The following is a 25,202-nucleotide window of genomic DNA, read 5'->3' on the forward strand; positions in this document are numbered from 1 at the left end:
ATAGTTAACAGAAAGTGCTACCGCAAGTAGCCATGCTAGCAGAAGTAGCGACGCCCACCCCACAAGTGCCCTTGGGCAAGAGTGTGCGGTTTTCCAGGGTGTCCGTGAAACGTGAATGTGCCTCTGAGGAGGATATCAGAGGACATCTAGGCTAAAAACACAGCGTAAATGGCCCCTTTTCGAATTTTTTTTCTGTTGATTTTTACGTCTGAAGAAGCGGTCCCGGTTACTTCAATTGTATTGGATTTGGCTGTAACACTGTTTACCCCTGAGACTCCAAAAGTGTTTTTGGACTCAAACACACGACCCACCACTCAATCGACATAGTGGTGATTAGATAAGTAGTGAATTAAAATTGTTCGGTAAACTATCCCTTTAAACTATCAAAATACACGTCAAATATATTTTACCCAAAGATGGTATCTGTCATTTTAGGAAGTTCTTATCACACTATGAAAATGGGGTGAGACATTATGATTGACAGATGAGACTGACTCAGGATCGGTCAAGCATGTGTTTCATTGTGACCTCTTAATGTTGGCTCCACACCACAATCAAACTCTGCAAACTCCTGATGGCAATGTTCATATCCAGGATCTTATGGCTTCATTTTTGGATAGTGGGAGACAGTGGAGACGTGTTTTCCATCATACAGTCTATGAGTTACAGACAAAACTGTCCCCGCACTCTTGTTTTACCTATAGCTCTAACGTGAGTTTATAGGTAAGACCAGGAGAAAAGCCTGCCTTACAATATCTAAGGTCTGACAACAAGCTGTACGGCACAATGATGGGAAAGAAGAGCAGCTGTTCCAAGTGGGAGGCCACGATGTTAGACTTTTAAAACCGCTGCACCAGAGTAAAATAATGGTATCAAAGTCATTAGGAAGTCTCCACTGGATTCCATGTATGTCTGTACAATTTTTTAAGGCAGTCCATCAAGCGGCTACGACAGATTCTTCACTCTGGAAAAAAGCAGTCACCCAACCAATGCATACACTGCCATCCCTAGAGCCACGCTGCTAGCCTGGCTGAGAATTTATCATTTCTCATTTCTCTTTATTTTCTTTTTAGGAGAGGCACTATCCTTGATGTTTGAGCGGTGTAATTAGAAAGACTCTGGTCCCGATTACAGGTTAGGAGGAAATGTGGATGGTAAATATTATGCTTTTCCTTCCCTACGCGCTCAATGCTGTAGTGCCCTTGAGCAAGAAAACTCTGAACTCCCTGCTGCTCAAGTGGAGCTCTTCAGTACCCAAGAGACAACACACTGATACAACAATGTTCCCAGGTGTGAGTGAGGAAATGAATAAAACCTTCCATTCCCTGCCAGCACTTACCCTGCAAGGTACTGTTATAAATACAAATTCTGTCTCAGACAACGGTGTTATAAAAAGCTGCCAAAACGTATTTCACTAACAAAGATTCAGAGTTTAAGTTAACTTATTCCAATAAAATAAAATTCATCTGCACAGTTTTCTCAAAATCATACTTTTATCTTGAATAGGTACAGTGCTAAATAAATGAGCATGTCACTGCACTATACATAAAGGGCTAGAGAAGACTGTATCTGCTGAGGAGTGCAGGGTTAGGGTTAGGGTTGGACCCTCTCTGACTCTGTGGTGGAATCAGCCATCCTTGTTTGACTGGTCTGCTGGGGCATCAGCATCTCGACTGCTGACAGGAAGAAGCTGGACAGCGGATTCAGAAGGTCGGCTCAGTCCTGAGATACCCTCCGACCCAGTGGAGGTGGTGGGAGCGAGGGAATAAGACCTATAGCTATCATCTCTGATGAAGAACCAGTCCCAACCCCTGCAGGACACCATCGCAGCACTGGGCAGCTCCTTCAGTGAGACTGATTAATCCAATATCTCTGAAAGAGAGTTATCTTAGGTCCCTGTAGACCACAGACACCTTTTATATCTAACTCAGATATTCAACAACTTAAAATTACCCAAACCCTTACCCCAGACCCTCCCCTTACCCATGACTCCTAACACTGCCCTAACCTCCTAACTCTAGCCCCTTAGCCATAACCTAACCCAATATCCTTAATCTTAAATCTAGAGCCTACCCTTAACCCTAACTCTACACAAACCAAATAATAATCTTCTATGTGTGCAATTTTAATATTATACGGCATATGTGCAATACTGTTACTCAGTATATATTTTGTATACATTGTAAATACCTCTATTATTATAGTTCCTTGTGTTAAAGTTATATTTATTACCTTATAGAGTAGCTAAACTGAGTCTGTAATTTATATCCCCTTTTTGTTGCTGCAAAAAATATGTGCATAATTTCCCCATAGTTGGACAAATAAAGGACTATTGTATCCTAATTTGTGGGAGACTTGTTTTTCAGGTACAGCTGAGAAAGTTAATGCGTAGAATGTGTTGAAATAGCTTGTGACTTTGCTTTAGTCGTAGATAAACACAACATAAACTGTCAAGGTTCCGTGGAAAGCAGTTTAAGGCACTGCCGTTCGCTGCAGCAATTACAGACAAAGGCACACACTCAAACAAAAGCATCCAGTAAGCAGAAAAAGAATAAATTCTGACATCACAAAGTAAATACTGTGTTTGTACATAATGCTGTGCTGTACCTGCTTTGGCTTTTTGATGGGATTACACCGTTATACTGTCGCATTCAACACTTACCGTCCTTAATCCCATTTGTCAACGAATCACACACACACAACACCTAACCACATCCGTGACCTTAATCCCCACCTCCTCTCCACAATCATCATCCGCCTCTGAAGCGCGAGTGCACGTTATCGTGATACCATCTGCATTATGTACCTCAATACTGCGGCACCAATCCGTTACAAGGCTGCACAAATCAAACACCACAACACAACTTCCAGCCTTCTCTTCTCCCCTCTCCCTTTATTCTCTTTAAATGTTCTCGACGGAAGCAATCACAGGCTGTGGCTCTAATGGAAAAGAGCCATTCTGAAAGATGATAGAGTGCAGAGATAGCCTTGTGCAGGTCAATAGCCGGAGTAGAGTCAATCCCATTGCTCTTAGAAATTGTAGATGAGGGAATACACTCTGTGCCTTGCTTGCTCGCTCACCCATACATCCACAGGACCTCGGAACAAAAAAACGTCCGAAATGGAACTTAACTGTATCCAGGCTTCAACTGTGTACAAATGGATTTTTGACTGGAGGCCTGTGTCTACAGCTCTGTCAGGGACTGTGTGTTACTGCTACTCACTCGCTGCGCTACACCATCTTCTTTAGAAAATAAAAAAGAGCCAACACAATGCCTCCAGGTAACGGCCTACGAAGTGTCAGCCGGCTGATTTAATCCCAGTGATTGCTGGGTGTTAAAGTCGCCTGTGACACAGAAATGGGTTGGATGAAAACTACAGCAATACAAGAACACAAGTAATCCTGCCCGAAGGTGAAGCTGCCAACTTGTCAATGCACTGTGGAGAGTTGTTCAAGAGATTCTGCACACTAACAATCATGTGATTTTAGAGCTGTAAACTCAATTTCATGACTGTACTATGATGGAATACATAAATGCTGGGTTTATTATCACATTTCTTACCAAATGTATAAAAAAAACAAAATCTACATTTAAGGGTTGAACTTGGCTCATAATGTCACCCAGTGTTTCAAACCGTCTTGGTCCTTGCACCCTCTAATTAAAGTTAGGGGCTCATTTTCTATGCTGAAACTAAACACCTAAACCAACACATCATCTACAATTCAGAAACATCTCCCATGCTCTCCTGCCCTTCGGTGTCTTTAGACGTGGCTGCTTCAATCCCGGCTATCTCACACACACCCACATCGTTTCGCCCTCTGGCTGAGACAGATGCCTGTGACGGCTGTTTGAATGGCAGTTTCCTCTGCAGTCAGGAAACTGCAGAGGCGAGAAGCCTCTACTACATTAGACATTTCTGATGCAAAAGTGTGTGTAGTTAAATTAGCTTTAGCAAACTAACAGATGTGTCATATGTGGGTACCTGGGTATTGGTGAGAGAGAGATGGGGGGGGGTGTTCTACATTCTAAAAGGCATTTTTTGAATTTCGAGGGACAGGCACCTCAGCCAAAATTTAGGGGGGAAGAAACCAGACAAACTTGGTTCTTTGCTCAAGGCAATGATGCTCGATGATGCTTACGCGTAAATAGAGTTGTTGAAGACTCGGGAGAGGGCGTAGTTGATGTGATTGACCATGTGATCCAGCTGCTCCTGGGTCTGCAGCCTCAGCGAGTAGGTGGTCTTGTCTGTATCGATGACAACCTGCAGTGTGGGGAACATTCATTTTTCTGTAATAACACTTTACACTGCGGACAAGGGCAAAAAGCAAACAAAACTAAACTGTTCTCACCTGGTGTTCTGGGTAGGTGTTCATCGCTCGGATTTCCAAGAAGTTGAAGGTGACCTCAACCTGAAAACAGCAGAAAAACTCCACTGTGGGCCACAATAACACACTGCCTGTTTCACAACATCTTTAAAAGCATGATTACACCTCATTACAACTTGGGTCTTGTTTTCTGTTTATATTGATCAAGACTTAAAGTGTACTCATCAAGGTAATTGCTTAGATCTGCAGCAACATTTTTGATAAGATGTCAGATGGGGCAAGAAACACAAGCTTTCAGACAATCATGGAGGTTTTCAGCGAACCATGAGGTTAGCATCATTTATGAGAAAAGGTCTGATAGTAAAATTATTACCTGAACTTTAAATTGTACATTTCCATCACAGGGTAGAGACCAACTCTATGGCTTTTAATGCATTATTGTATTGTATATACTGTATATTTACATACTATTATTAAGTTTCTTTTTACATACTGTATTTTATAGTATTTTTTAGACCTTTATTTTGTATTTCTACTTATTGTCATCTTCTTGGGCTTTATATATTTCTATTCTTGGCTGGAGCAACCCCCCCACCCCCTGGATTATTAAAATATTTCTGATTCTGATTAATTCTTTTTCACAACTTTGTGCAACAAAATGTCAAAATGAGGATGTGCAATAACAAACCCCCTTTTTATGGCTGACGTGGACTAAACCTACTGCCGGGACTGGCACAGAAAATCATCTCCACACAGACAGTCAGTCTGCCAGACATCCCATGATAAATGTGCCACTGTAAAACAAAGAAAACTGAGCACTTGCGAGCTTGTTTACAAAATCAGTGATCATCTGATCGCTTGTGTTTCTTTCCCTGTTGGACTTTCTTGTTGTTACTCAGGAATAACTCTGGTATGTACGATTTCATCATGACTTTCAAAAAGTATGGCAAAAATCTAATTTCTATGAACATGCATTTGAATATGCAGAATCAAATTTCTGGGGCCAGAAGCCTTCTGGTTTCTAGTTTGACCAATTGCCTTTGAGCAGGCTTCGGTTGCCTGCAGGTAAACAGTCCGTTCAGCAATGTGCTTTTTAATTGATCTGATTTATATGCAGATAGCTGTTAATGGCGATTACTCAAAATGTTGCCGAACCCAATACACCTAGAAAAAGCATAACTTTATATCTGCTGATGGGTCCAGATATTGGCAAAAATAGGACCCAAGTTGAAATAAAGCTGAATTACCTTTGCAGAAATGCAGAGTTTCAGGAGAATATGTGCATATATTTCGTGAGAGTTACATGAGGAGAATGATGCCACAGTTGCAGCATGCAGCCAGATAGCTCAGCTTTACAGAGAGAGGGGAACCACAGGAAACGGCTAACCTGGCTTTGTCCCCTAAGTAAATAAATATGCCTACTAACAACTCCAATGCTCAATAATTAACACATCATAACTTGTTTGTTTGATTTATCTAAAAAGTATAAAAGCCAAGGTCAGGATCTTCTCATCAAACTCTCATCAAAGAAAGATAATCTACAAAGTTTTGCCTGAAACAGACAGTTTTATGCCACCTGCCAAATGATTGTCTTCATTGTAATCATTATCAAGATGCCTATCATTCTAAAACATCAGCAGCACAGTCATCATCATCATTATCTTCTGCTCCAAAACTCTGCTGCTTGTTTGTCACGTCTCCTGTGAATTAACAGCGAGATCAAAGCTGCCCAGTGAAAGCCAGAAAATTCCTCTGAGAGTCTGGGGAGACAATTTACCTTGGTGGGCACTTTGACAGCAAAGAGATACAGTCTCCATGTTGCCAGGACCTGGGGGGAGAGAACACATTCATTTTTCTGTCACAGAGCAGGAAATGCAAAATGCAAATCGCAGCAAAAAATAGCACGGCATAAACACCCCATAAAGACAGCAAATCATCCACGAGTATCATCCGAACGGCTCGTAAGTCATTCTAAGCACTCTAGACATTAGCAAGCTAATGATGATAGCATGCGTGTGTGAAAGAAATATTACAGCGAGATAGGGAGTCACGTGACCGTCCGATTTATCCGGCTAAGTTGTGTTGATGGAACAAAGTGGCACTTATGCAACAGATGCCTCAATGCGTCAGCGAGGAAAACTAATGCTCAGATGAGGAGGAGGATAAAGAGGACAAAGAGGATGGGAAGAGCAAAAAAAGAGAGGTGGGCTTTTGCCAAAAGAAAGACATTACCATTTAAAAGTGTCTTGGGTAAATTAAGAGAAGAAAAAACGTGAATATATTCACGTCTGCCTGTGTAATTAATCTCATTCATAATTCAAAAATCCATAATTAGCATACCCCATGCATGCACTGTGCATAACCATCCCTCCCCAGCTCCTACTCCACATCATGCCCACACTTTCCCTCTGCTCTTTTTCAGCTGGCTTTCAGATTCCACTCCTGACGTGTCCATAATTCCCTCCCTTGCACCCTGTCATTCCTGTGATTTCTCTCTTCATCTCCATGGAAATCTGTTCATTTTCCCCCCATACTCTTCCTTAATCCCTAATCCCTCCATCTCCCTGTGTGCCACAGCGCCCTGTCTGCTTCCCTCCTGCCTGAACACCTCACCCCTGCTCCCTCCCCGTCCCATCTCCCGACTCCCCTGTCTCCCTTTCCCGGTGGAGTTTTTCTATTCTTTTTCTGCTCTGTCGCTTTCAATTCCTCAAGGCCTCTCTGCGCTGAATGGCTAATGGCGCCCCGCTGAGTGGCGGTGAGAGGAAGAAAGCAAACGAAACATACAAAGAATGAGGAAGAGGGAGAGATGGACGAGGCAATAGAAGGACAGAGACACTAGATTAAATAAAGTCTTCACATTCCCGTCCTCTATACTTCACCAACTTCCCAGCAGAATTAGCCTCGCAGATCAGCCCTGTTTCTTAACTACACAGATATCCATAACAGACTCCCACAGAGAGGAGAGCTCTGAAAACAAGAGACTGGGAAGGAGCAGACAGAACGATACCCCCACCAAGAAAAAAGGGTGCTTCAGAGAAGATTGTTAGTCCAATCACAACTCCAAAGTTTGCAAACTCTGGCATATAAATCCAGAAAAGAGTGGGGGAGGTGTGATGGGTACAGGAGGCACACGGGGGGAGGGTGCGTGTGAGGGATGTACACAGTGAGAAAATAAGACAGAATCATATTCTCCCTTCAAAAGCCTTGCAACCTGACAGAAGGTATCGTCATGTAAACACAGGCATCAATAATGCAGGCTGCCGATTTCATCCTCTGATGCTGAACAAGGCCTCTTGCGTAGAGTTTCTCCTCTCTTGATATATCATTTACAGAGCAGTGAGGCATCATTAGAGAGACAATCAATACTCCATACAGTTATGCTGTGCCCACTCGGGACTGGGTATGTGCAGAGGTAGAGGGAAAATCTAGTGGATATTGTTCATCATGTGCGGTGTAACAGATCAAGTTTGAGCCATTGCGACACGACGCAGCCCCCCTTGCTTTAAACTGGAAGGTGCCAAATCTTCAGACAGACACAGAGTTCATTTTCACATCTGGTGGCCAGATTGTTTATTTCCTAAATGCACTTGATTTAGTAAATACCTGGAGTGAAGTCAATTGCACAGTATTCCACTGTAATTTTAAGGGCATTTTATCATCATAGTGATATGCAGCTATAGGTGAGTGCACAACCCAGTACACTCTGCTTGTTATACACACACTGATGGCCTGCTAGACTTATTTCAGGTATTAATAAAGCAGACTACATTCTCACCATCTCATTCACCAATATGTATTATTTATAGTAATTGAAAACACAATCTATTCCAGTTACAATGCAACTTTTCTATATTATTTTATATTCCTTTCACTTAAGTATTGAATGTTACTTATTACTTACTGACGCCTATTTTTGAGTGTTGCTGCTGTGATACTGCAGATCTCCCCACTGTGGCAATAATAAAGGATCATCTTATCTTGGTATATTTTAGGTTCAATTCTTGATAGTGGGAAGAAGTGGAGACACATCATCGTCCATCTTTATATACGGTCAATGAGTAGAACTCACTGGGTGGACAGTTTTCACAGTATTGTTTATCGTCTCTCTTAGAAAGTATCAGACAGTCCTGGCTCAAGCTGTGCAAATAAATGAAACAGATAACACATCTATTGGTTTTCTCCGGAAACAAGAAATAGTTTCCTACTGAAGCATCAAGGCTCAAGGATAAATTGGATAAATCAGAGCTGAAGTCAAGCCTCATGAGCCAGAACCAGAATTTTTTACCCTAATGTGGACTTCTGGCAACCCCATTTCACCACGGATCAATGGGAGACCCTAAAAGCCACAAGAGCAAATTGTTTTCCGCCAAGGAAGTCCTCTGAGATGAGATGGTCAACCTCCCTGACCTGGTAAGCCAAGGACACGGCAGGTGAAGATCTCAAAGAGCGAAGAGGAGGAACTGGAGGAAGAGAGGGACTGAGACGGGAAGATGATGGGATGGCTGGGTGGCGAGGGTGGGGGGTAACAGAGGTGCCCTTGTTGTGATGGCGCAGTGTCAGAAGCACAAGTTCAAAGAGCCAGCCAGCCAGCCCCTGAAGCAGACTGCGAGGGCAGGGTGGGAGTGTGTGTCATGCAGAGGGAGTGTGCGTATACTACGTGCACTAAAACAACAAATGTATCTCTCTCTAGATGTGTGTGTCTGCATGCGTACGCAGTCCAGAGGGCAGAGGGCGGGGGCTTATATTAATCATAAGCTGTCAGGCTGTGGGTCTTGCACTTCAAACGAGATGGTGCAAATCAAAGTGTGTCGCTGGGTCTTCTGTGTGTGTCGCTGGGTCTGTGTCTGTGTGTGTGTGTGTGTGTGTGTGTGTGTGTGTGTGTGTTGCAGCATTGCCTCAGAGGGTACAAGCTGAGGATCAGTGCCAGATTTGGCTGCCCCTGGTATTTCAGGCTCGCCCACAAGGGCCTTTAAAAACATATACACACACACACAGCAAAATCAGAAACATTCCAATACAACATTTGCACATGTCGGGCATCCTGGTACAGCGCGCGCACACACACACACACACACACACACACACACACACACACACACACACACACACACACACACACACACACACACACACACACACACACACACACACACACACACACACACACACACACACACACACACACACACACACACACACACACACACACACACACACACACAATGATGCACAATAGTTTTTTTAAGCTGGCTTTGGACTACACTCTCACACGCAACATAGTCAGCCACCATCACTGAACCAAGTATACTCAGCATCATAAGAACACAACCCTGCCATCACTCAATGTCAGCTTACGTGCATGTGTGCGTGTCTGTCTGTGTGTCTGTGTGTGTGTGTGTGGGAAGTGACAGGGGGTTTGAAAGCATAGATGCCCCAGGTCGTGCTTCATAAGTGGACTTTAGAGTGGCCGAAACAGAGTCGCAGAGAGATGGAGCTACATGAGAGGAAAGACACGCAAAGCTAAAAAAAAAACGATCTCGTAAAATCCAACCAGTCCAATGCTCCTAAATCAAAGAGAAGGCAAGCAAGCACTCTGAAACCAAAAGGACCGCTAATAAAGAGAAAGCAAAGGAAGGGGGAAGAGTGATAATGGGAAGGGGTCATGGGGTTGTGCTATAGATGGGAGTAAGAAATGAGTGTGGAGATGTAGAGGAAGAGTGGAGGGGAGTGGGGGAATTGGCTGAGAGGATAAAAAAAAAAAATAGGGTGAGGGGAAAATATTAAATGTGAGCACATGTGAGAATGTGGGATGAGACAGAGATGAACAGCGGGGGTGGGAGAGGCCAAGTGGATGAGGCGAGAGGGAGAAACAGAGAGGTGGGGTGATGCAGGGAGACGAGAAGAGAGAGAGAGAGAGAGGGAGACAGAGGCAAGGAGAGAAAGGAAATGAATAGGATGAAAAGATAAAACAGACGCAGACACTTTGAGTAGCCTTTGAAAACACTAATTCACACTTTCTCTGCATCTCACGGGAAAGAAAGAGAAGGTCAGCCGTCACATTTCAGTCTCTCCGCCATAGGCTACCAACATGTGTTACGATAATCAAAAGAAAGCAGAGTCCTAATTACAGCGCAGAGCTCTCGCCACGTGCCATCAAATGGTAAATCCTGGATACTTGCAGAGAAAATTACTCCACGGCAAGTATCTCCGAGGGAAAAACCATGAATAGAAAACTGCGGATGATGCAGCGGTAATGTTCTCCATTATGCAAGCATATTACAAACACAAAAAAAATTTGAAGTGTTGTTGGGAGACTGAGAGAATACAAGATTGTGCCGCTAGCATGGAGTTGTCTCTGCTTTGCTGCTTTGTACTGTGCTTTCTTTCACAGTTCGATGCACAGTCTGAGTCTCTCTGCAACAAAAGTGTCATCTCAGCCGGAAGCAATGCCCCGTTTCACCACTTAAAATGTTTAGGTTGATTATGTAATCCAGCGAGTGCCTCTTGCTGTCGGACTTTGTTTGCCGCAATACATTTTTTGTTTTTGTAGCTTGAGGGATAAGTGGTTCAAAACTGGATTCATCCTTGGCTCAGATTTAGCCTCAGTGGTCATCTAGTCACCGTCCTGCAGGTCCAAACACAAACCACTAGAATGGCACTCAGTCACCAAACTTTTGCAGCGTAAAGAAAGTGACAATGCATCCTTCCACCAAGGTTTGTGGTAATCCTTCCAAAGTTTTTGAGTAATCTAGCAAACATACAAACCCACCAACAAACTACAATGGCACACAGTTGAGTGCACATCTCCACAAAGGCCAAGCTGCACCTGATTTCACACACATTGATTTTTTTTTTTTTAAATCAAGAGCCATGAATTATTTCTTAGTAAATCTGGGAGTCATGCAATTTTAAAAGAAAGTGGAACAACTAAATTCTGGATTTTTACAAAAAAATGTATAGGCTCTTCCCCTGACCTTCAACATCCTTCCACCAAGTTACATGGAAATCTTTTCAAATCTTGCTTACAGACAAACAAACACACCAAAACAACATCCTCCGTAGCGGAGCGAAAAAATCCCAGGCTTGGATATAGACTGGGTCCTTGGCCTGGGAGTCAACACCATTCTTCGTCACAAATGACTTCTATCTGGATTCATTGAGCAGTGATGATGATGAAGTCATAGACGCCAATAAAAGAGCCTTTGGAAATCTTCCCGTCTGTCTGTTCTGAAAAAGACGCGTTGCTTGGCAGCTGCACTGCTCTCTGCACCAACGAATTGAAGAGGTTCAGTCAGCTCTCTGGTGTCAAAAAGGTATTAGAGCCAAATCGTTAGTTGAATCAGATTAAGTGAGATGAGGGAATGATAACACAGTGAGCAAGTGAATTACAATATATACATTGATTCAATGGTTACAAATTGATTAAGATTAATACTTTAAGAATTGCAAAGGGTTGAATTTGACCTTGGGGTCAATGGAATCTGTGTCCAAACCAATAAAACTAAAGTGGCTGTATCAGAGACTGTATATGAAAATGTCCGACCCCGGAAGGAGAAGCCAAATCCCCTTCATAGCCATCGAGTGGCTGGCTGCAATAAAGGTCATAAACCTTGTCTGTTCCTCTATGTTAGCACATGGGACATGAACCAAACTAAAAAGCCAAAATACATGTCAAATTTTTTTTCTTAAAGATGGCTTCTCTCATCTTAGGTTGTTTTTAAAATCACACTTTTGTATGTTCAAGTGTTAATTTTAAGTTTGGACGCCATGACTGAAAACTGTGACCAACTCACGATTGGTCAAGCACGAGTACTGTTGGGACCTCAACACCGCAGCTCCGTTTGTCTCCAAATTACGTCAAAATTGCAAGATGGCTGCACATGAGGAAGTGGAGTTGTTTCATCCATCTTTATATACAGTCTTTGGTCTGAATAATATACTGATGAATGACGAAATCTGTATTTATGCAGTTGAAACAAATACATCACTACAGATCACATCACTCAATGTTCATTCATTGGTCAGATGTGTCTGGGGCGGGAGCAACAAATTAAATGCAGGAAGAAGGTTAGTCAAACAGTCTTTTTTCTCAAATATTAAAAAGTTTAGCTGTGTGTATTAAAAAAATGTTTCCAAGTAGAAGTCAAGAAACCAGTTTAGGCTGACAGATACATTTTTTTTTTAAAAAAGGTATTTTATTAATATTTTTTAAAGTGACAGGTTGAGGAATGTTTTTATTCTCCTGTCTGGTGTCCAACTACATTTAGAATATTAGGGCTGCTGCTGCGCTACAGCGGAACAGTTCAATTTCAATTCAATTTACTTCACCAGGATAATCCATGTTTTCCACAGAGTCCAGGGAACATGAATCGAGTAACTCACAAAACTAAAAGCAAATATTCGAGAAAAATCGAGACCTGAATTGTTGATCATCTCACCACCATTCAGGTGTGTGACCCCTTTTTTCGGGTCCTGCATCAAACAAAAGAACACGACTTTTAGGGCGTTTTCATACGTGGACGTGCAATGATCCAAACCCAGGTTCAGGTCTTTGTTACATTGTTTAAATTTGATCTGGTTTGTTTTGGTTTAAAATGTATTATCGGGAGTGCGCTGAAACTTTTCTATGACATTTGTCCTGTCGTTATCATCTGGGGGCTGCATCTAACTATACTTACCATTGATTGGTTTGCAGACGGACATGTGTTCTATTGAATTTGCTACGTTTTTAAGTGCATTAAATAAGTAGTCTTTCCATTTGAATGTTGAAAATTAATGAAGCGCATCACTTTGTCGATCGAGGTTTTACTACCACTAAAATGAACGACCTCGTCATTAAACATGATCAGAGGCTACAAGCAATTCTACTATCCGCTTTTTTTCTTCTTCTATTGTTCAATGCTGTCTCAACTTCTTGCAAACAGTTCGAAAGTCTGAATTATCTGCAGTGTGAAAGCACTTGACTGAAACTGAGACCATCTTTATGGTCTGTTAGTCCTGGCCATGGTCTGAGGCCCCTTTCACACCAGTTACTTTACCAAACTGAAAAGTCTGAAGTTCCAGACCAAACAAAGGTGTGAAAACCCCCTTAGTCTCACACATCAGATGACCTCCAAAACCTCCTACATTTCCCACAATGCAACCAGTAACATATCTTCATGAGAGCATCCCAGCTGGTCCTTAAACCTCTGTTTGTAGAGACGGATTGGAGAGCTCCCACTCCCAATCCACTGAACATATTATACATCTGTACAAATCCATTTACCAGCAGTGAGTCACCTCCGTGTCGGGACAAATCACTTAACCACAAGTCAGTGATGTAGTTTACACTAGACAGAGCACTGAAGAACAAACACAATTTAACAACACAAAGACTGATAAAAATTCAATAACCAAAGGAAGACACAGAGGCCCAGAGAGAAGATTGAAAATGATAATTCATGAGGATGAGGTTAAAAACAAGAAATATAGAAGCTTGAAAACAAAAAGGTAGACATGGAAAAATAACAACTGCAGAAAACTCAGTAAAGGGGAATTAGATGTCCAATTTTAAAGAAATGAATCTCAAAGAAAGATATTGAAGATTCAATACAATGGTGACCACAAACAAGTCAGATACTATAGGATATTCATTCAGACCGAAAATGGTCTGTTATCAAATTGAATTTCAAATCTATGAATTGTTTTTTTTACAGTATTTGTATTTAGTTTGTCCCGGGAGGCTTCACAGTCTGTTAATTCTGTAAACCCATAGGTAAAGATAAAGCAGATCTCTGAGAAGAAAACAGAAGACTGTACAGAGTAGATAGAAGCAGCAACAGTGTCATAGCAATAAGAAAGAAGAAGGGAATTTTAGGTATAATATTAAGTGAGTATTGAGTTTTATGCATGGATTATTTTCTGTGGAAAAAAGCAACTTTAAAAAAGGGACTGCTGACCATAAATCATCATTATATATATATATATATATTCCTTACACCAACTTCCTAAATATCATCCGTGCTGTAACCACCCCCCTAAGTATACGCACACGATCGCAGCCACATCTTTGTAAGTAATGGCCCTAAACATGACCTCAAACCTCAGTCCCGCTGGAGTTCTCACGAGCGGGACCTCTGCAGAAACTAAGTGGGAATAAGCGAGTGCCCAAGTGTGCTCGGGACTGTCAGACAGCGGCAGATCTCAGCCAGTAATAGGCCCCATCATTAGGTAGAAGGCGAAGGAAGTCAACAAAGGAGAAAACGGATCGGCCGATCAGGAAAAATAAGTGGCGGAAGAGCCTAATCGCTAACTAGGGCATCACACCACATCACACCCCCACCCTGTCTATTCCCTTTCCTCTAGTGGGATGCCCTCCCCTCCTCTGCCAACACCCCCTCCCCTCCCCACTGTACCCCACCAACACCATCACCCCCGTCTCCGTCTTTGAAGATTTGTTTCCTGACTTGGCTCTAATCTTCAGATGGGCTGATCTAATAACGGCCGGAAGTGTGTGTATGTGAGCAAGTTTTGATGCACTGAACCATGTGTTTCTGAGTAGATGCCCCCTGCACATGACAAACAGCGTGTGTGTGTGTGTGTGTGTGTGTGTGTGTGTGTGTGTGTGTGTGTGTGCGCGCACACCCATGGGAGAAACATGCGTGTTGATGCTCTCCAGCGCATTGCCCTGGGTGGCGTTTGGATGTCATGCTGAGCCCTCCCTGGGTCTGTCTGCGATGGGTCGTGGAGGGAGACAACGCAGCATGTGTGTGTGTGCATGCTTGTGTGTGTTGCGGCATGATGGCTGGTACATTCAACACAGACAGACAGCAGTGTCTCCAGGGGAAAAAACGGGGAAACAAAGAAAGAGCAAGATGTAGAACAAAGACTTTCGTAGATGGAGCAGTAACGGGGAACGCATTTTTCTAAATCAGGGGCCACAATTTACAGAGAGGGGCCAATTACATGTCCAACATCAATGCATAATACTTAATTCACTATGGTGCACATGCAAGTCATTCCTTGTTTACTGTTAGATCTATAGCTTTGAGCAAAGCCACAGATCATTGAATATATTTTTTAAGTTATTCCTCGTTTCAGCACGTGAATATTGTGTACTTCAAGAAAGCTTAGAAAATAAAAAATGTAAACAAATTGTCATCGTTATTGTTAGAAAGTGACAAGTTTAAAAAAAAAAGGAAAATAAAAAAGACCACCGACGGGACAGGGGCACTTCAGGGTCCAATCGGGTTTCAGCTGATATATGCCCCCGAGCAGTAAATATAAACTTGATACAAAGCATTTTTAAAAACTCTTCTTTCAGCAAACTTAAAGCAGTGGAAAAGAAATGAAAGCTATAATCCTGCACTGATTTGACCTGCTAAATCTACCCCAGCCGTGAAGGGGGGAGATCCACATGAAAGGGAGGATAAAGGTAAGAGAACGCCTCGCCTTCGGGCTTGGAAAAATTATTTTCAGCTTCATATTAGAAAGCAATGCTCAAAACAGTCCACTTCCTCTAACTGCCATGTACGACATTTTCAAGAACGTGAATATTTTGTGCACAATGCCCAGAGAGACTGAAACAAACGGTCTATTTACAAACTCTCTCTGTTCACCATTCATACATCCAAGCAAATTTATCCATGAGAGTGAAAAGATTGCCTTTTAGAGGGGGAGGACCTTGCTAACGTGCAAGAATGAATGCCTACATCCATCTCTCTCCCTCTCTCTCCCTCTCTCCCTACGCTCCCTCGCTCTCCCTTTCTTTGAAAGAATTTGGAGCTGTGGAAGCAGCAGCAGCCAAGGCCCATTTGGATAGTAAAAAAAAAAAAACTCTCATAAGGCAGAGACCTAATTGAATTGCCTCTGATGGAAAGAGGAGCTCAATAACCTTTTACAGGTTTGAGTAAAGATGGAGGGAAGGGCACAAAAGGGAAGAGACGGAGGAAAAGTGAGAGGCGGCTGGCTGGTGGGTGTGGGGGAGGAGGGTGGTGACGGGGAGGAGAATAATCGAGATGGACAGATAAGGAGGGGAGGGAGGGAGGACACAAAGAGAGGGGACGACAAAAATAGAGGGGAGGTGCGGTAATGATGGAGATAGATGGAAGAAGGGAGGAGACGAGGGGGGGAAGAATAGCGGAGAACTGCAGAGAAGTGCAGATTAATAGTTTTGATCCGCTTATCAGCTTGTCCTTTTTTTTGGTGTGTGTCTTCAGAGGAGGAAATGAGCTGGCTCTGGCGCACGGCAACTGCGCGCACGACTATCTGATCAGTCACCAATGTGGTTGACTAATTGTCAATTTCCCAATAACAGCGGTGGCGGTGGCGTTGGCCTTGAAAACATCGCAGGCTGCCCACACACCCTCTGGCATGCACGCACGCACAAACACACACACACACACACACACACGCTGAGAAATAAATAAATAAAGGATGGCTCTGCATGTAAGGGTAACACACACACACCCTCTTGCTTGGGGCATTAAGGCCATCCTGCCACATCTAATAAACTCTGAGGACGGACTCAGTAGGCCATGGCATGGTGTCCACTTCACTCTGCTTAGGCAGCATCTGTCTCAAACCTGATTTTCAACGCATCTGCTGTGCGTCTCAGGATGTGTAATCTGTGACTTCTCGTGCCTCTTCCAATCTGTCGCAATTAACTCCCATCGATTTACATTTCGTCCGTTAACGAGCCGGCGCCGCTCTGTTCCATATTCAACACACCTCGCCCATTAAGACGCTCCCTCTTAACTACAAGAACATCTCTTTCAGGTCGCCCCGGTGTGGCGGCGGAGTGGTGGGGGGGTTGACTAGGCTTGGTGTGAGGGTGTTGCTCGGCGTCTCTCACCAGAATCCTGTCCTCGGATTTGCCGCTCCTGGTGTCCTGCTTGATGGCTCGGACGAACTTAGCGGCTTGCTTGTCCAGCACCTTCTTGATGCTCTCTGGAGAGAGGAGCAGAAAAAAAAAGAGGAGGATAAAAACAGGAGAGCTCATTATATTATGTAAACACATAACAGAAGGAAAAGTGCTGCCCTGATATGCACTCAGATGCACAGTAATAAGCATCCATATATTTGAATATATAGCTGGTTGGCTAATGAAAGGAGAAAGGACAGTAAATGAGTGGAGATACGTAAGAGATGGAGCAATTTTATCTACTCATACAAACTTTGTTACCTGTATACAACTCACTGAAAACAGCATTGGAGCTATTTAATGACAACTGTGAAAAGAGACTGCCAACAAATATTAGCTAATAAGACACAAGAGGTGACCCAGTGCAACAGTAAAAGTGGAAACACCGAATGTGACTGCGGCAGACAGAGTTTTTAATGTGCATCATGCCTCATTCCCCGACTAAAGCATCTGCTCCAAGACTCATCCAGCATCCTCTTGATACTATACATGAAAATGTGGGATAAATATGAAAATTAGGGATCCGCCAATGCAAACATCCTTCTTGTGATACAGATTTTCACTCATAAATATCCATCCTTCATCTATATACCGCTGATCCTCTTGAGGGTCCTGGGCGGAGCCGGAGCTAGCTGACATTGGGCGAGTGGTGGGGTACACCCTGGACAGGGCCAACGTAGAGACAAACAACAATTCTCACCTATACGGTCAATTTAGAGTTTTCATTTAACCCTAACACAAAACCGTTTGTCTTTGCACTGTGGGCGGAAGCCAGAGAACCCGGAGAGAAACCATGCAGACATGAGGAGAGCATGCAAACTCCACACAGAAAGGCCCCACCTGAACCTGGGATTCAAACCTTCTTGCTGGGAGGCAACAGTGTTATCCACCAAACCATGCTGCCCTCAAATAAATCTCTTTTCTGACACAGAGAAGCTTCCCAATGACCCAATTTCTCCCAGACCTAAAATCTCTTTCCCAAACTAATTCCGCACTATGTAGAAATTACTGGAATCTTTTATAAACTAGCAGTCAGTGGCGCGCACACCTCCACCAAGGCCCAACAGTTCCCTTAAAGCTGCACCAAAGTCAACACACTCATACATATCAGTTCATCAGTATCTCTGCCTTACTTCTTGAAATATTCACTGACATTTTGAAAAATCTAACAACGAGTGAGAAAGAAAATCCTGGATCCACCCCCATAATTGAATCTGCTCCAAAAGGTTGATGGTTCTTCCTTGGCCTATACCCCATCCTTCCACCAAGTTTCAGTGGCATATGTTCAGGAGGTTTTTCATAATCCTACTTACAGACAGAGGTACAAACAAACAGCAATGAAAACATAACCGTAACCTTGGTGAAGGTAATAATGCAACATAAGACCAAGGATCAGCTGCTGTGACAGCAGAAACAAGGAATTTAATATTGACAAAGATAACAGATGTTATGCAGTTAAGCATGGAAATGTATTAGAGCAGCATATTAATCAGCGATCTCCATCAACATCATCAAAGCACCAAGAGGTCACCTTGACAATTTATTCTTGACCTTGACAACAGCAGCAGATGAAATAATCTCCATCAAGATCTAAGAATTATTCCTTCTGGAGCTTTAAACAGAATCTTCATCATCTGATTGATGATCAAGATTGAAGTGTCAAACTCCACGGACTCCAAGCCCTCTAAAGGGATCGACATAACTCACAATAAGTAATATTATAACAATAATAATTAAAAACCTGAATAAGGTCACAACTAAAGGTGATCAAAGACTCAAACAATATCAAGCACAAAAGTATATTTTAAGAAGATACTGTAAGTCTGCAGTTACATGACAAAGAGTTCAGCTGCCGACAAAGATCATGTGACAACACACCATACATCAACTCTCCAACTCTTCAGATAACATATTTGTTGTTTAAGTACTTTTTAAGCAAAGATGCCAGAACTACACCGATGTGCTTATTTTATTGGCTGAAACAAAAAGTAAACTGAATGGTTGGATTATCATGCTCACAGCATTATGAGTTCTTCACTATTTTCTGACATTTTATTCAGGAGTAAAACTTTTGTTTTAAATGTGTTTAGTGTCTGAAGCGACTTCCTACTGAGGAACAACACTGATCTTCAGTGCAGTGGGAGACCGTAGAGTAACTGCTAAAGTGCTATCAATAGGATAGGAATACGATGGTTAGTCGCAGACCTGGTCAAAAGTGAGAAAGTGGACCTTGAGTTCAGATCGTTTTGTCGACCAAGAGCAGAGTTCATCCCTCCAGTAGAGCTACAGAGACTTAAAAGAATCAATACCAAGGAGATGAAGCAGTTCTGGAGGACTGTGGTGGTGTGCTACTACCATGACCTTCATTAGTAAAGTTAGCTCTACATCACAGAGCATTTAGGCCTGGTCGACACTGTAGGTGATATTTTACCCTAAATTTTTTTTTTAACTGAGGGTTTTTCTTCATTCACAAATTATTTCCTTTAGACAGGAACAGAAAAACAACTACAAAACTAACGCTCAAACAAGCATGCCAGGCCAGTAGGTGGGGATAAAGTCTACATCAATGGTCCATCAAATACCAGAGAAAAAACATTGTGAGCATGCACAGTGAACTTTGTAATATCGGGCGAGGTGAAGTTTGTGAATGCCATTAATGCGGTGCAGTTACGCTAAATTTAGCTGTAAACTTGTAATTAGACCTAGTAGTGCTAACCTAGCGTAGAGAAACTGGTACATTGTTGTTGATGTTTCTGGCACATCCTCACAAAGTAACAGTGTGACATGTGTGAAGTCAGCTGTGACAATTTTTTTTCAAAAAATGTAATCTGCAATGTGGAAGGCGTTTGTAAAAATTAGCATTTTAGTGATTAAAAGCAGTTAGGGTGTGGATGAGAGGCCAAAACACAGAGGGGAAAGTCTGTTTAGCAAAATATCTGCATTAGTGTGGACAGTGTGTAAGGCATCAAATATTTAGCACACCAGCAGGTGACACTTTTTCAACAGAAACACATAAGTGACTCTGGTATCCTGGAGCTTTTGTTTGAGATCTTAGATTCTGTTCCGTTTGAATGAAGCCGTGAATCAGAAACTGTGCCCACACCAATGTAATGTCTCCATGTTGGAGCTGATGATGCTGTCAGCATCTTAGGAGAGAGACCGGTGAATTACTCCTTACATCAGCCACACAGGGGGGAACATTCACAGAGACAGCTACAAAGACACAAAGACGAGGACAGGCAGGCGCGCACACACACACACACACACACACACACACACACACACACACACACACACACACACACACACACACACACACACACACACACACACACACACACACACACACACACACACACACACACACACACACACACACACACACACACACACACACACACACACACACACACACCCTCTAACTGAAGAGGACTCATAACTGGGCTATTTTTAGCCTCAGAGAAAGAAGAAAAAAAACAGCCGAGCTCATCTCAAAAGGAGCAAAACACAAGATCCAGAGATGCAGTCTTTGGGGGACTCTGCTCCATCATGCCAGGCGACCCTGTTGAAGCTCACTGAACCGTTCAAGAGGCCTCCTCCATTTACATCTCCTCCATAACAATACAACCTGCTATTCACAGACACAACGTCCCCCTATACCTCCCTGACTGCAAACACACACATATGCCTGCGAGCTGTGTGCGATATTTCACAGTCCCAAGCGGGGCCACCCGTACTAAATATGCACTCGTGGAGCCCACCAGATGGAGATACAGTGCGTCATACTGTGTCACGCCGCTCCGTTGTGTCAGTCGCCCCAACTCTCACACTGCTGCACACTCATGTGTCTCACTTTCCACATCCTCCAGCAACAACCTTGAAGTTGGCTCTCACACTTGAGCGAGCAGCACCAGCTGCAGGGAGGCCGAGGCAGGGATGGTAGTAAGGTGGTGCTGGGGGGCGGTGGGGGATCACCAATCGGAGGGATCAGCCGAAGATGCACAGAGAGTTACTGACGTTAAGCTGGGCAAGATCCAATCGCTTAAACCTTTTAACACACTGAAGCCCCCCCCAAAAGGGCCGCTGGTGTGACCTCGGCATCTGCTCCCAAGGGGGTGTGAGAGAGGCAGGAGGTGTGGGTGGAGGGAAGACGAAGCACCACGGATGGATAAGTCCCTTTTCCTTCTGCTCATCCTCAGTTCCCACTCATATCCCAACGACCTCTTGACACCGAGATGGATCTGTGCACTCAATGCCCCCCCCCATGGAACACCACCTCCCCCACTTTATCCTTCCCAGGGCAGGTGTGTTAATGGCCTTATGCAGCCTGGCTCTTATCACCAGGCCAGACAGAAGGGGCTTGACCAGGTTGAGCTGGTAAACAGCGGGATTTAACTCACCGCGTCAGGGTAATTAGCCGTGAGAGACACAACTTCTTAAACACCTTAACATCCAAACATGTTGGTGTCAGTGTGTGCGTGTGCATGTGCGTGTGTATACTCGTCTTTGCTACCTCTTTAAGACCATTGCTGGCATAAACACTGAGATTGTCTGGACCAGTACACCTCCTCCACAGTCCTAATGTCTCTGTAGCTGTGTGGGGGTGTCCAGGTGTCACGTTGTGGGGACCTGAATCTGTTGCCACCATCTCACTTGTCTTTTATGTGGGGACAAACATCTTTAAAAAGGTGAAGACATGTTTTCAGGATAGGTCAAGCTCAGGTTTAGGTTCATGAGACTGTGAAGGTTAGGCAAGTAGTAACTATGGTTCAGGTTAGTTTTAAGTTCAGGTTAAGTTAAGGGTGAGGAGGCAAGTCAAAACTAAGTAAGACCCGAGGATATCAATGTAACGTCCTCTGAGGCCGTTGTGTGTGTGTGTGTGTATGTGTGTGTATGTGTCCAATATAGAGCACAGAGAGGCTCAGCTGAACGCATGCTGCCTCGCTGCACGCAAAGCGCTCCCAGTCGCACGATAACTCCCACGCACACACACGCACGAAGAGAAGAGAGAGAGAGAGGTGAAAACTCCCGGTGAACGCGCACCAGTGCTGCACAAGTGTAAACTCTCCAGAAACACAGAAAGCATATGGACCTGGGACATCACCGCAGGACCCATGTGCTCCACACACTTCCCGGCGCATCATCGTGTCACAGTCCTCAGTCCAGACTCTTGATTTCAGCCCGTGGACACGTTTCCTGCGGGTTTCTAAAACAGTCAAAGCCTTGATGGGAGTTAAAAAGAGCAGTGGGGACAGACTAACCGAGCGCGTCTTTACGCAGACCTGTCTCCTCCTGTCCTGTCAGGGAACTACGCACAGAAAGATCCAGACACACTTTCTGGACCCCCCCCCCAACCCAGAAAAAGTCTCCCTCCAGTCCGGGCTCACCTGTCATTTCCCGGCTGACGCTGACGAAGCCCGCCGATGAGCTCTCCTTTGCGGCCATGGTGCGCTCCTCCCGCCGGTCCAGCCCCCTTCTCCTTCTGATCCTCTCCGATGTCCTCTGCTCACTAATGTCCCCTCCGACCTTTCCACTTGTCTTTGTCTTTGTTCCGTCCTCCGTTCATGCAGGTGCTCCGGCCGCAGCAACAGCCTGTACAGAGCTGTGTGTGGTGCGCACTGACAGGAGCCGAGGGGAGTCTCTCTCTCTGAGTACTTCACTGAGCCACATGAGAGAGAGAGAGAGGGAGGGAGAGAGATAGAGAGAGGGGGTGATGGGAGGTAGAGTTTATAGGAAGAGTTAGAGACTGTGTTCATTGAACCTCATTTGCGATCACTGTGTCTGGTCGAGCACATGACAGGGGCTGACATTGAAAAAGAGTGATGGGTGGGGCCCATGACCCAGAAGGGGTCCAAATGGCACATGTCCGGTACCTTGCTGTCATTTTCTGATTATTGGCCTGGCCCAGCATGGAAACAAATTGTGACATGGTTTATATAAAGTGATTATTTTCTAACTTGGATAACATTTCAATCTGGAGCTCGAAAATGTCAAGTAAAAAAGGGAAAAATGTCACTCACAGTTTTGCAAAGTCTCGAAGTGACATTGTCAGATGTTTTAGTTTTGAACATGCAGCCGTGAGTCAAAATCCAATAGACACTGAATCGTGTTGCTAAGATAAATGATCGTGTGAAACGAAGATGTGAGGGATTTATTTTTGCTCGAGTTCAACAACACATCAATAATCACAATATATGCAGATTTTTTTTGCAATTCAATTTTATCAACTACAGACTGTCAAGTGTGAATCAAATGTAATCAATGAGCAAATTTTGAACCGGCACAGTACTATTAGCCTAATTGGGCTTCTAAAACAAAATTCAATATTTTGAAATTTAAGTGATTTAATTGCATAATTTAAAAATTTTACAATATCTTTTGAACTTTTGAATGTTTAATGTTTTAATCCATAAGTAACTCCATGAATTTAACAGCAGTGCTACAGTAATTGCTGCTTATTTAAATAAAGTCAGCGCACAATAGCCAAACTCTCCTTTTCTTTAGCTTAACAAGGCTTTTTTATGGTGCTACCCATTACTGAAGCAAGTGAAGAGCGCGCAGTAGCTGCTGCGGCTAGCTGCTTTATTCAGAGTATCCTCTTCAGGGCTTTGACTCTGAAGATATTCTCAGTGAAAGCCACAGCTCTGTGTCAAAAACACGCAGAGGCGGTAAAGCTCTTTATTATTAATTCATTGATTTACTTCTCCTCTGCCTATTTGATAATGATTTCAGATGCTGCCAGAGGCTTTTTGGTTCCTGTAGCCAGACGTGTAGACATGTGATACAGGAAGAGCATTTTGGAATGAAAATGAACTCCCATAACACTATTAATATTAAAATAAGAACTCTGAAACAAATTAATGTATGTATTGGATTCAAAAAACGTTTTATCTTACCTCACATGGTCCTTTATCTCTTAAATTTGACTTATTTAGGTAATGGTGAACTCTGTGAGGCTCTTTTTTACCTGTATAATCTTTATGGCACTGAAATTAAGAATTACATTTTCAAGAGCGTCCTGGTGAAAATAGACAGCATAACAATGAGGTTAGGATAAAAAAACATAAGACATAACACAGTAAACCTATATGTAGGAAATTAGAAACAAACTTAAATGCCATCGCAGAATAACAAATCCCTTTTTGAAATCATAAAAGCAACTTATAATCACTTAAAGACACAACTTAGAACAACTTTAATGTGCTGTCAAAAACCATAAGAATAAATACGACCAGTGAAGGTTAGTAGGCTATATCAAGATTTTAAAATACCCCCAAAATATCAGCCGCCACTGGAGCAGCTTTCCTGGAAAAGACAAAAAGCTCCTATATGAAGCAGTGGGTCTAATCACTGAGTGGAGGTCAGACTACCTCTCTTTAAATTTCCTTCAGGACTACAGTCTAGACACAAGGGCCATAGATCCTTCTGTCAGACGGACAGAAGGTGAATGTTTCTCGTCTGATTGATCATGAATATATTCAGGTTTGGATCATTGAAAAGGTTTTAATACTCACATGCGTTGTGTTCTCCCCCGTCGGCCTCTTATGACAGAGAAAAAGTGAGTATTAACCTCAACAGTGTTTAAACTATAGATCTTCACAGAAAAGTAATGGTTTTATTATGTTGCAGCAGAAAATTGATTCTGTGCTGTTGATAGATGTGTTTTCATGGCTGTACTTCTTTAATGATGTGAGGACATTGGAGGAGCTGGGCCATATTTCTAACTGTTTAATTCAGTGGCTTTCTCCTCTGAGTCACGGGTTCACCACACACGGCTGCGATAAGATTTTGGGATGGAGCACTGGGGGGGGGGGCCAGGTTGAAGCTCAAGCTGTGAGTAACAATGATGTATGATGCACCCACTCGTCTGAATGGCTGCTACTTGTCAATGTCATCGCTTGTGCAGCAGAGTTAAGCTGTTTTTCATAGATGCAGCCAAAATTAGACTGTGGAATTTTAACTCTTCTAGTCCCA

At 43.3% G+C, this 25,202-nt stretch overlaps 1 protein-coding gene across 5 annotated transcripts in view; it reads right to left on the reverse strand.

The window, feature by feature from the left end:
* carmil3 (capping protein regulator and myosin 1 linker 3) overlaps positions 1-22,901 on the reverse strand; it is a 94,500-nt gene extending 71,599 nt beyond the window's left edge. For 4 of the 5 annotated variants that reach the window (XM_035171408.2, XM_035171407.2, XM_035171409.2 and 1 more), the window contains exons 1-5: positions 22,616-22,901; positions 17,160-17,254; positions 6,105-6,155; positions 4,352-4,411; positions 4,142-4,263 (exon numbers count right to left, since the gene is read on the reverse strand). In XM_035171408.2, coding sequence (XP_035027299.2) covers positions 4,142-4,263; positions 4,352-4,411; positions 6,105-6,155; positions 17,160-17,254; positions 22,616-22,673 — 386 coding nt within the window. In that variant the 5' untranslated portion in view covers positions 22,674-22,901. The remainder of the gene's footprint in view (positions 1-4,141; positions 4,264-4,351; positions 4,412-6,104; positions 6,156-17,159; positions 17,255-22,615) is intronic. The other variant, XM_047342123.1, reaches the window with a different exon arrangement.
* Positions 22,902-25,202: the final 2,301 nt, after the last annotated feature.

This window comes from Hippoglossus stenolepis, chromosome 11 (assembly GCF_022539355.2).
Source record: "Hippoglossus stenolepis isolate QCI-W04-F060 chromosome 11, HSTE1.2, whole genome shotgun sequence".
Taxonomy (NCBI): Eukaryota; Metazoa; Chordata; class Actinopteri; order Pleuronectiformes; family Pleuronectidae; genus Hippoglossus; species Hippoglossus stenolepis.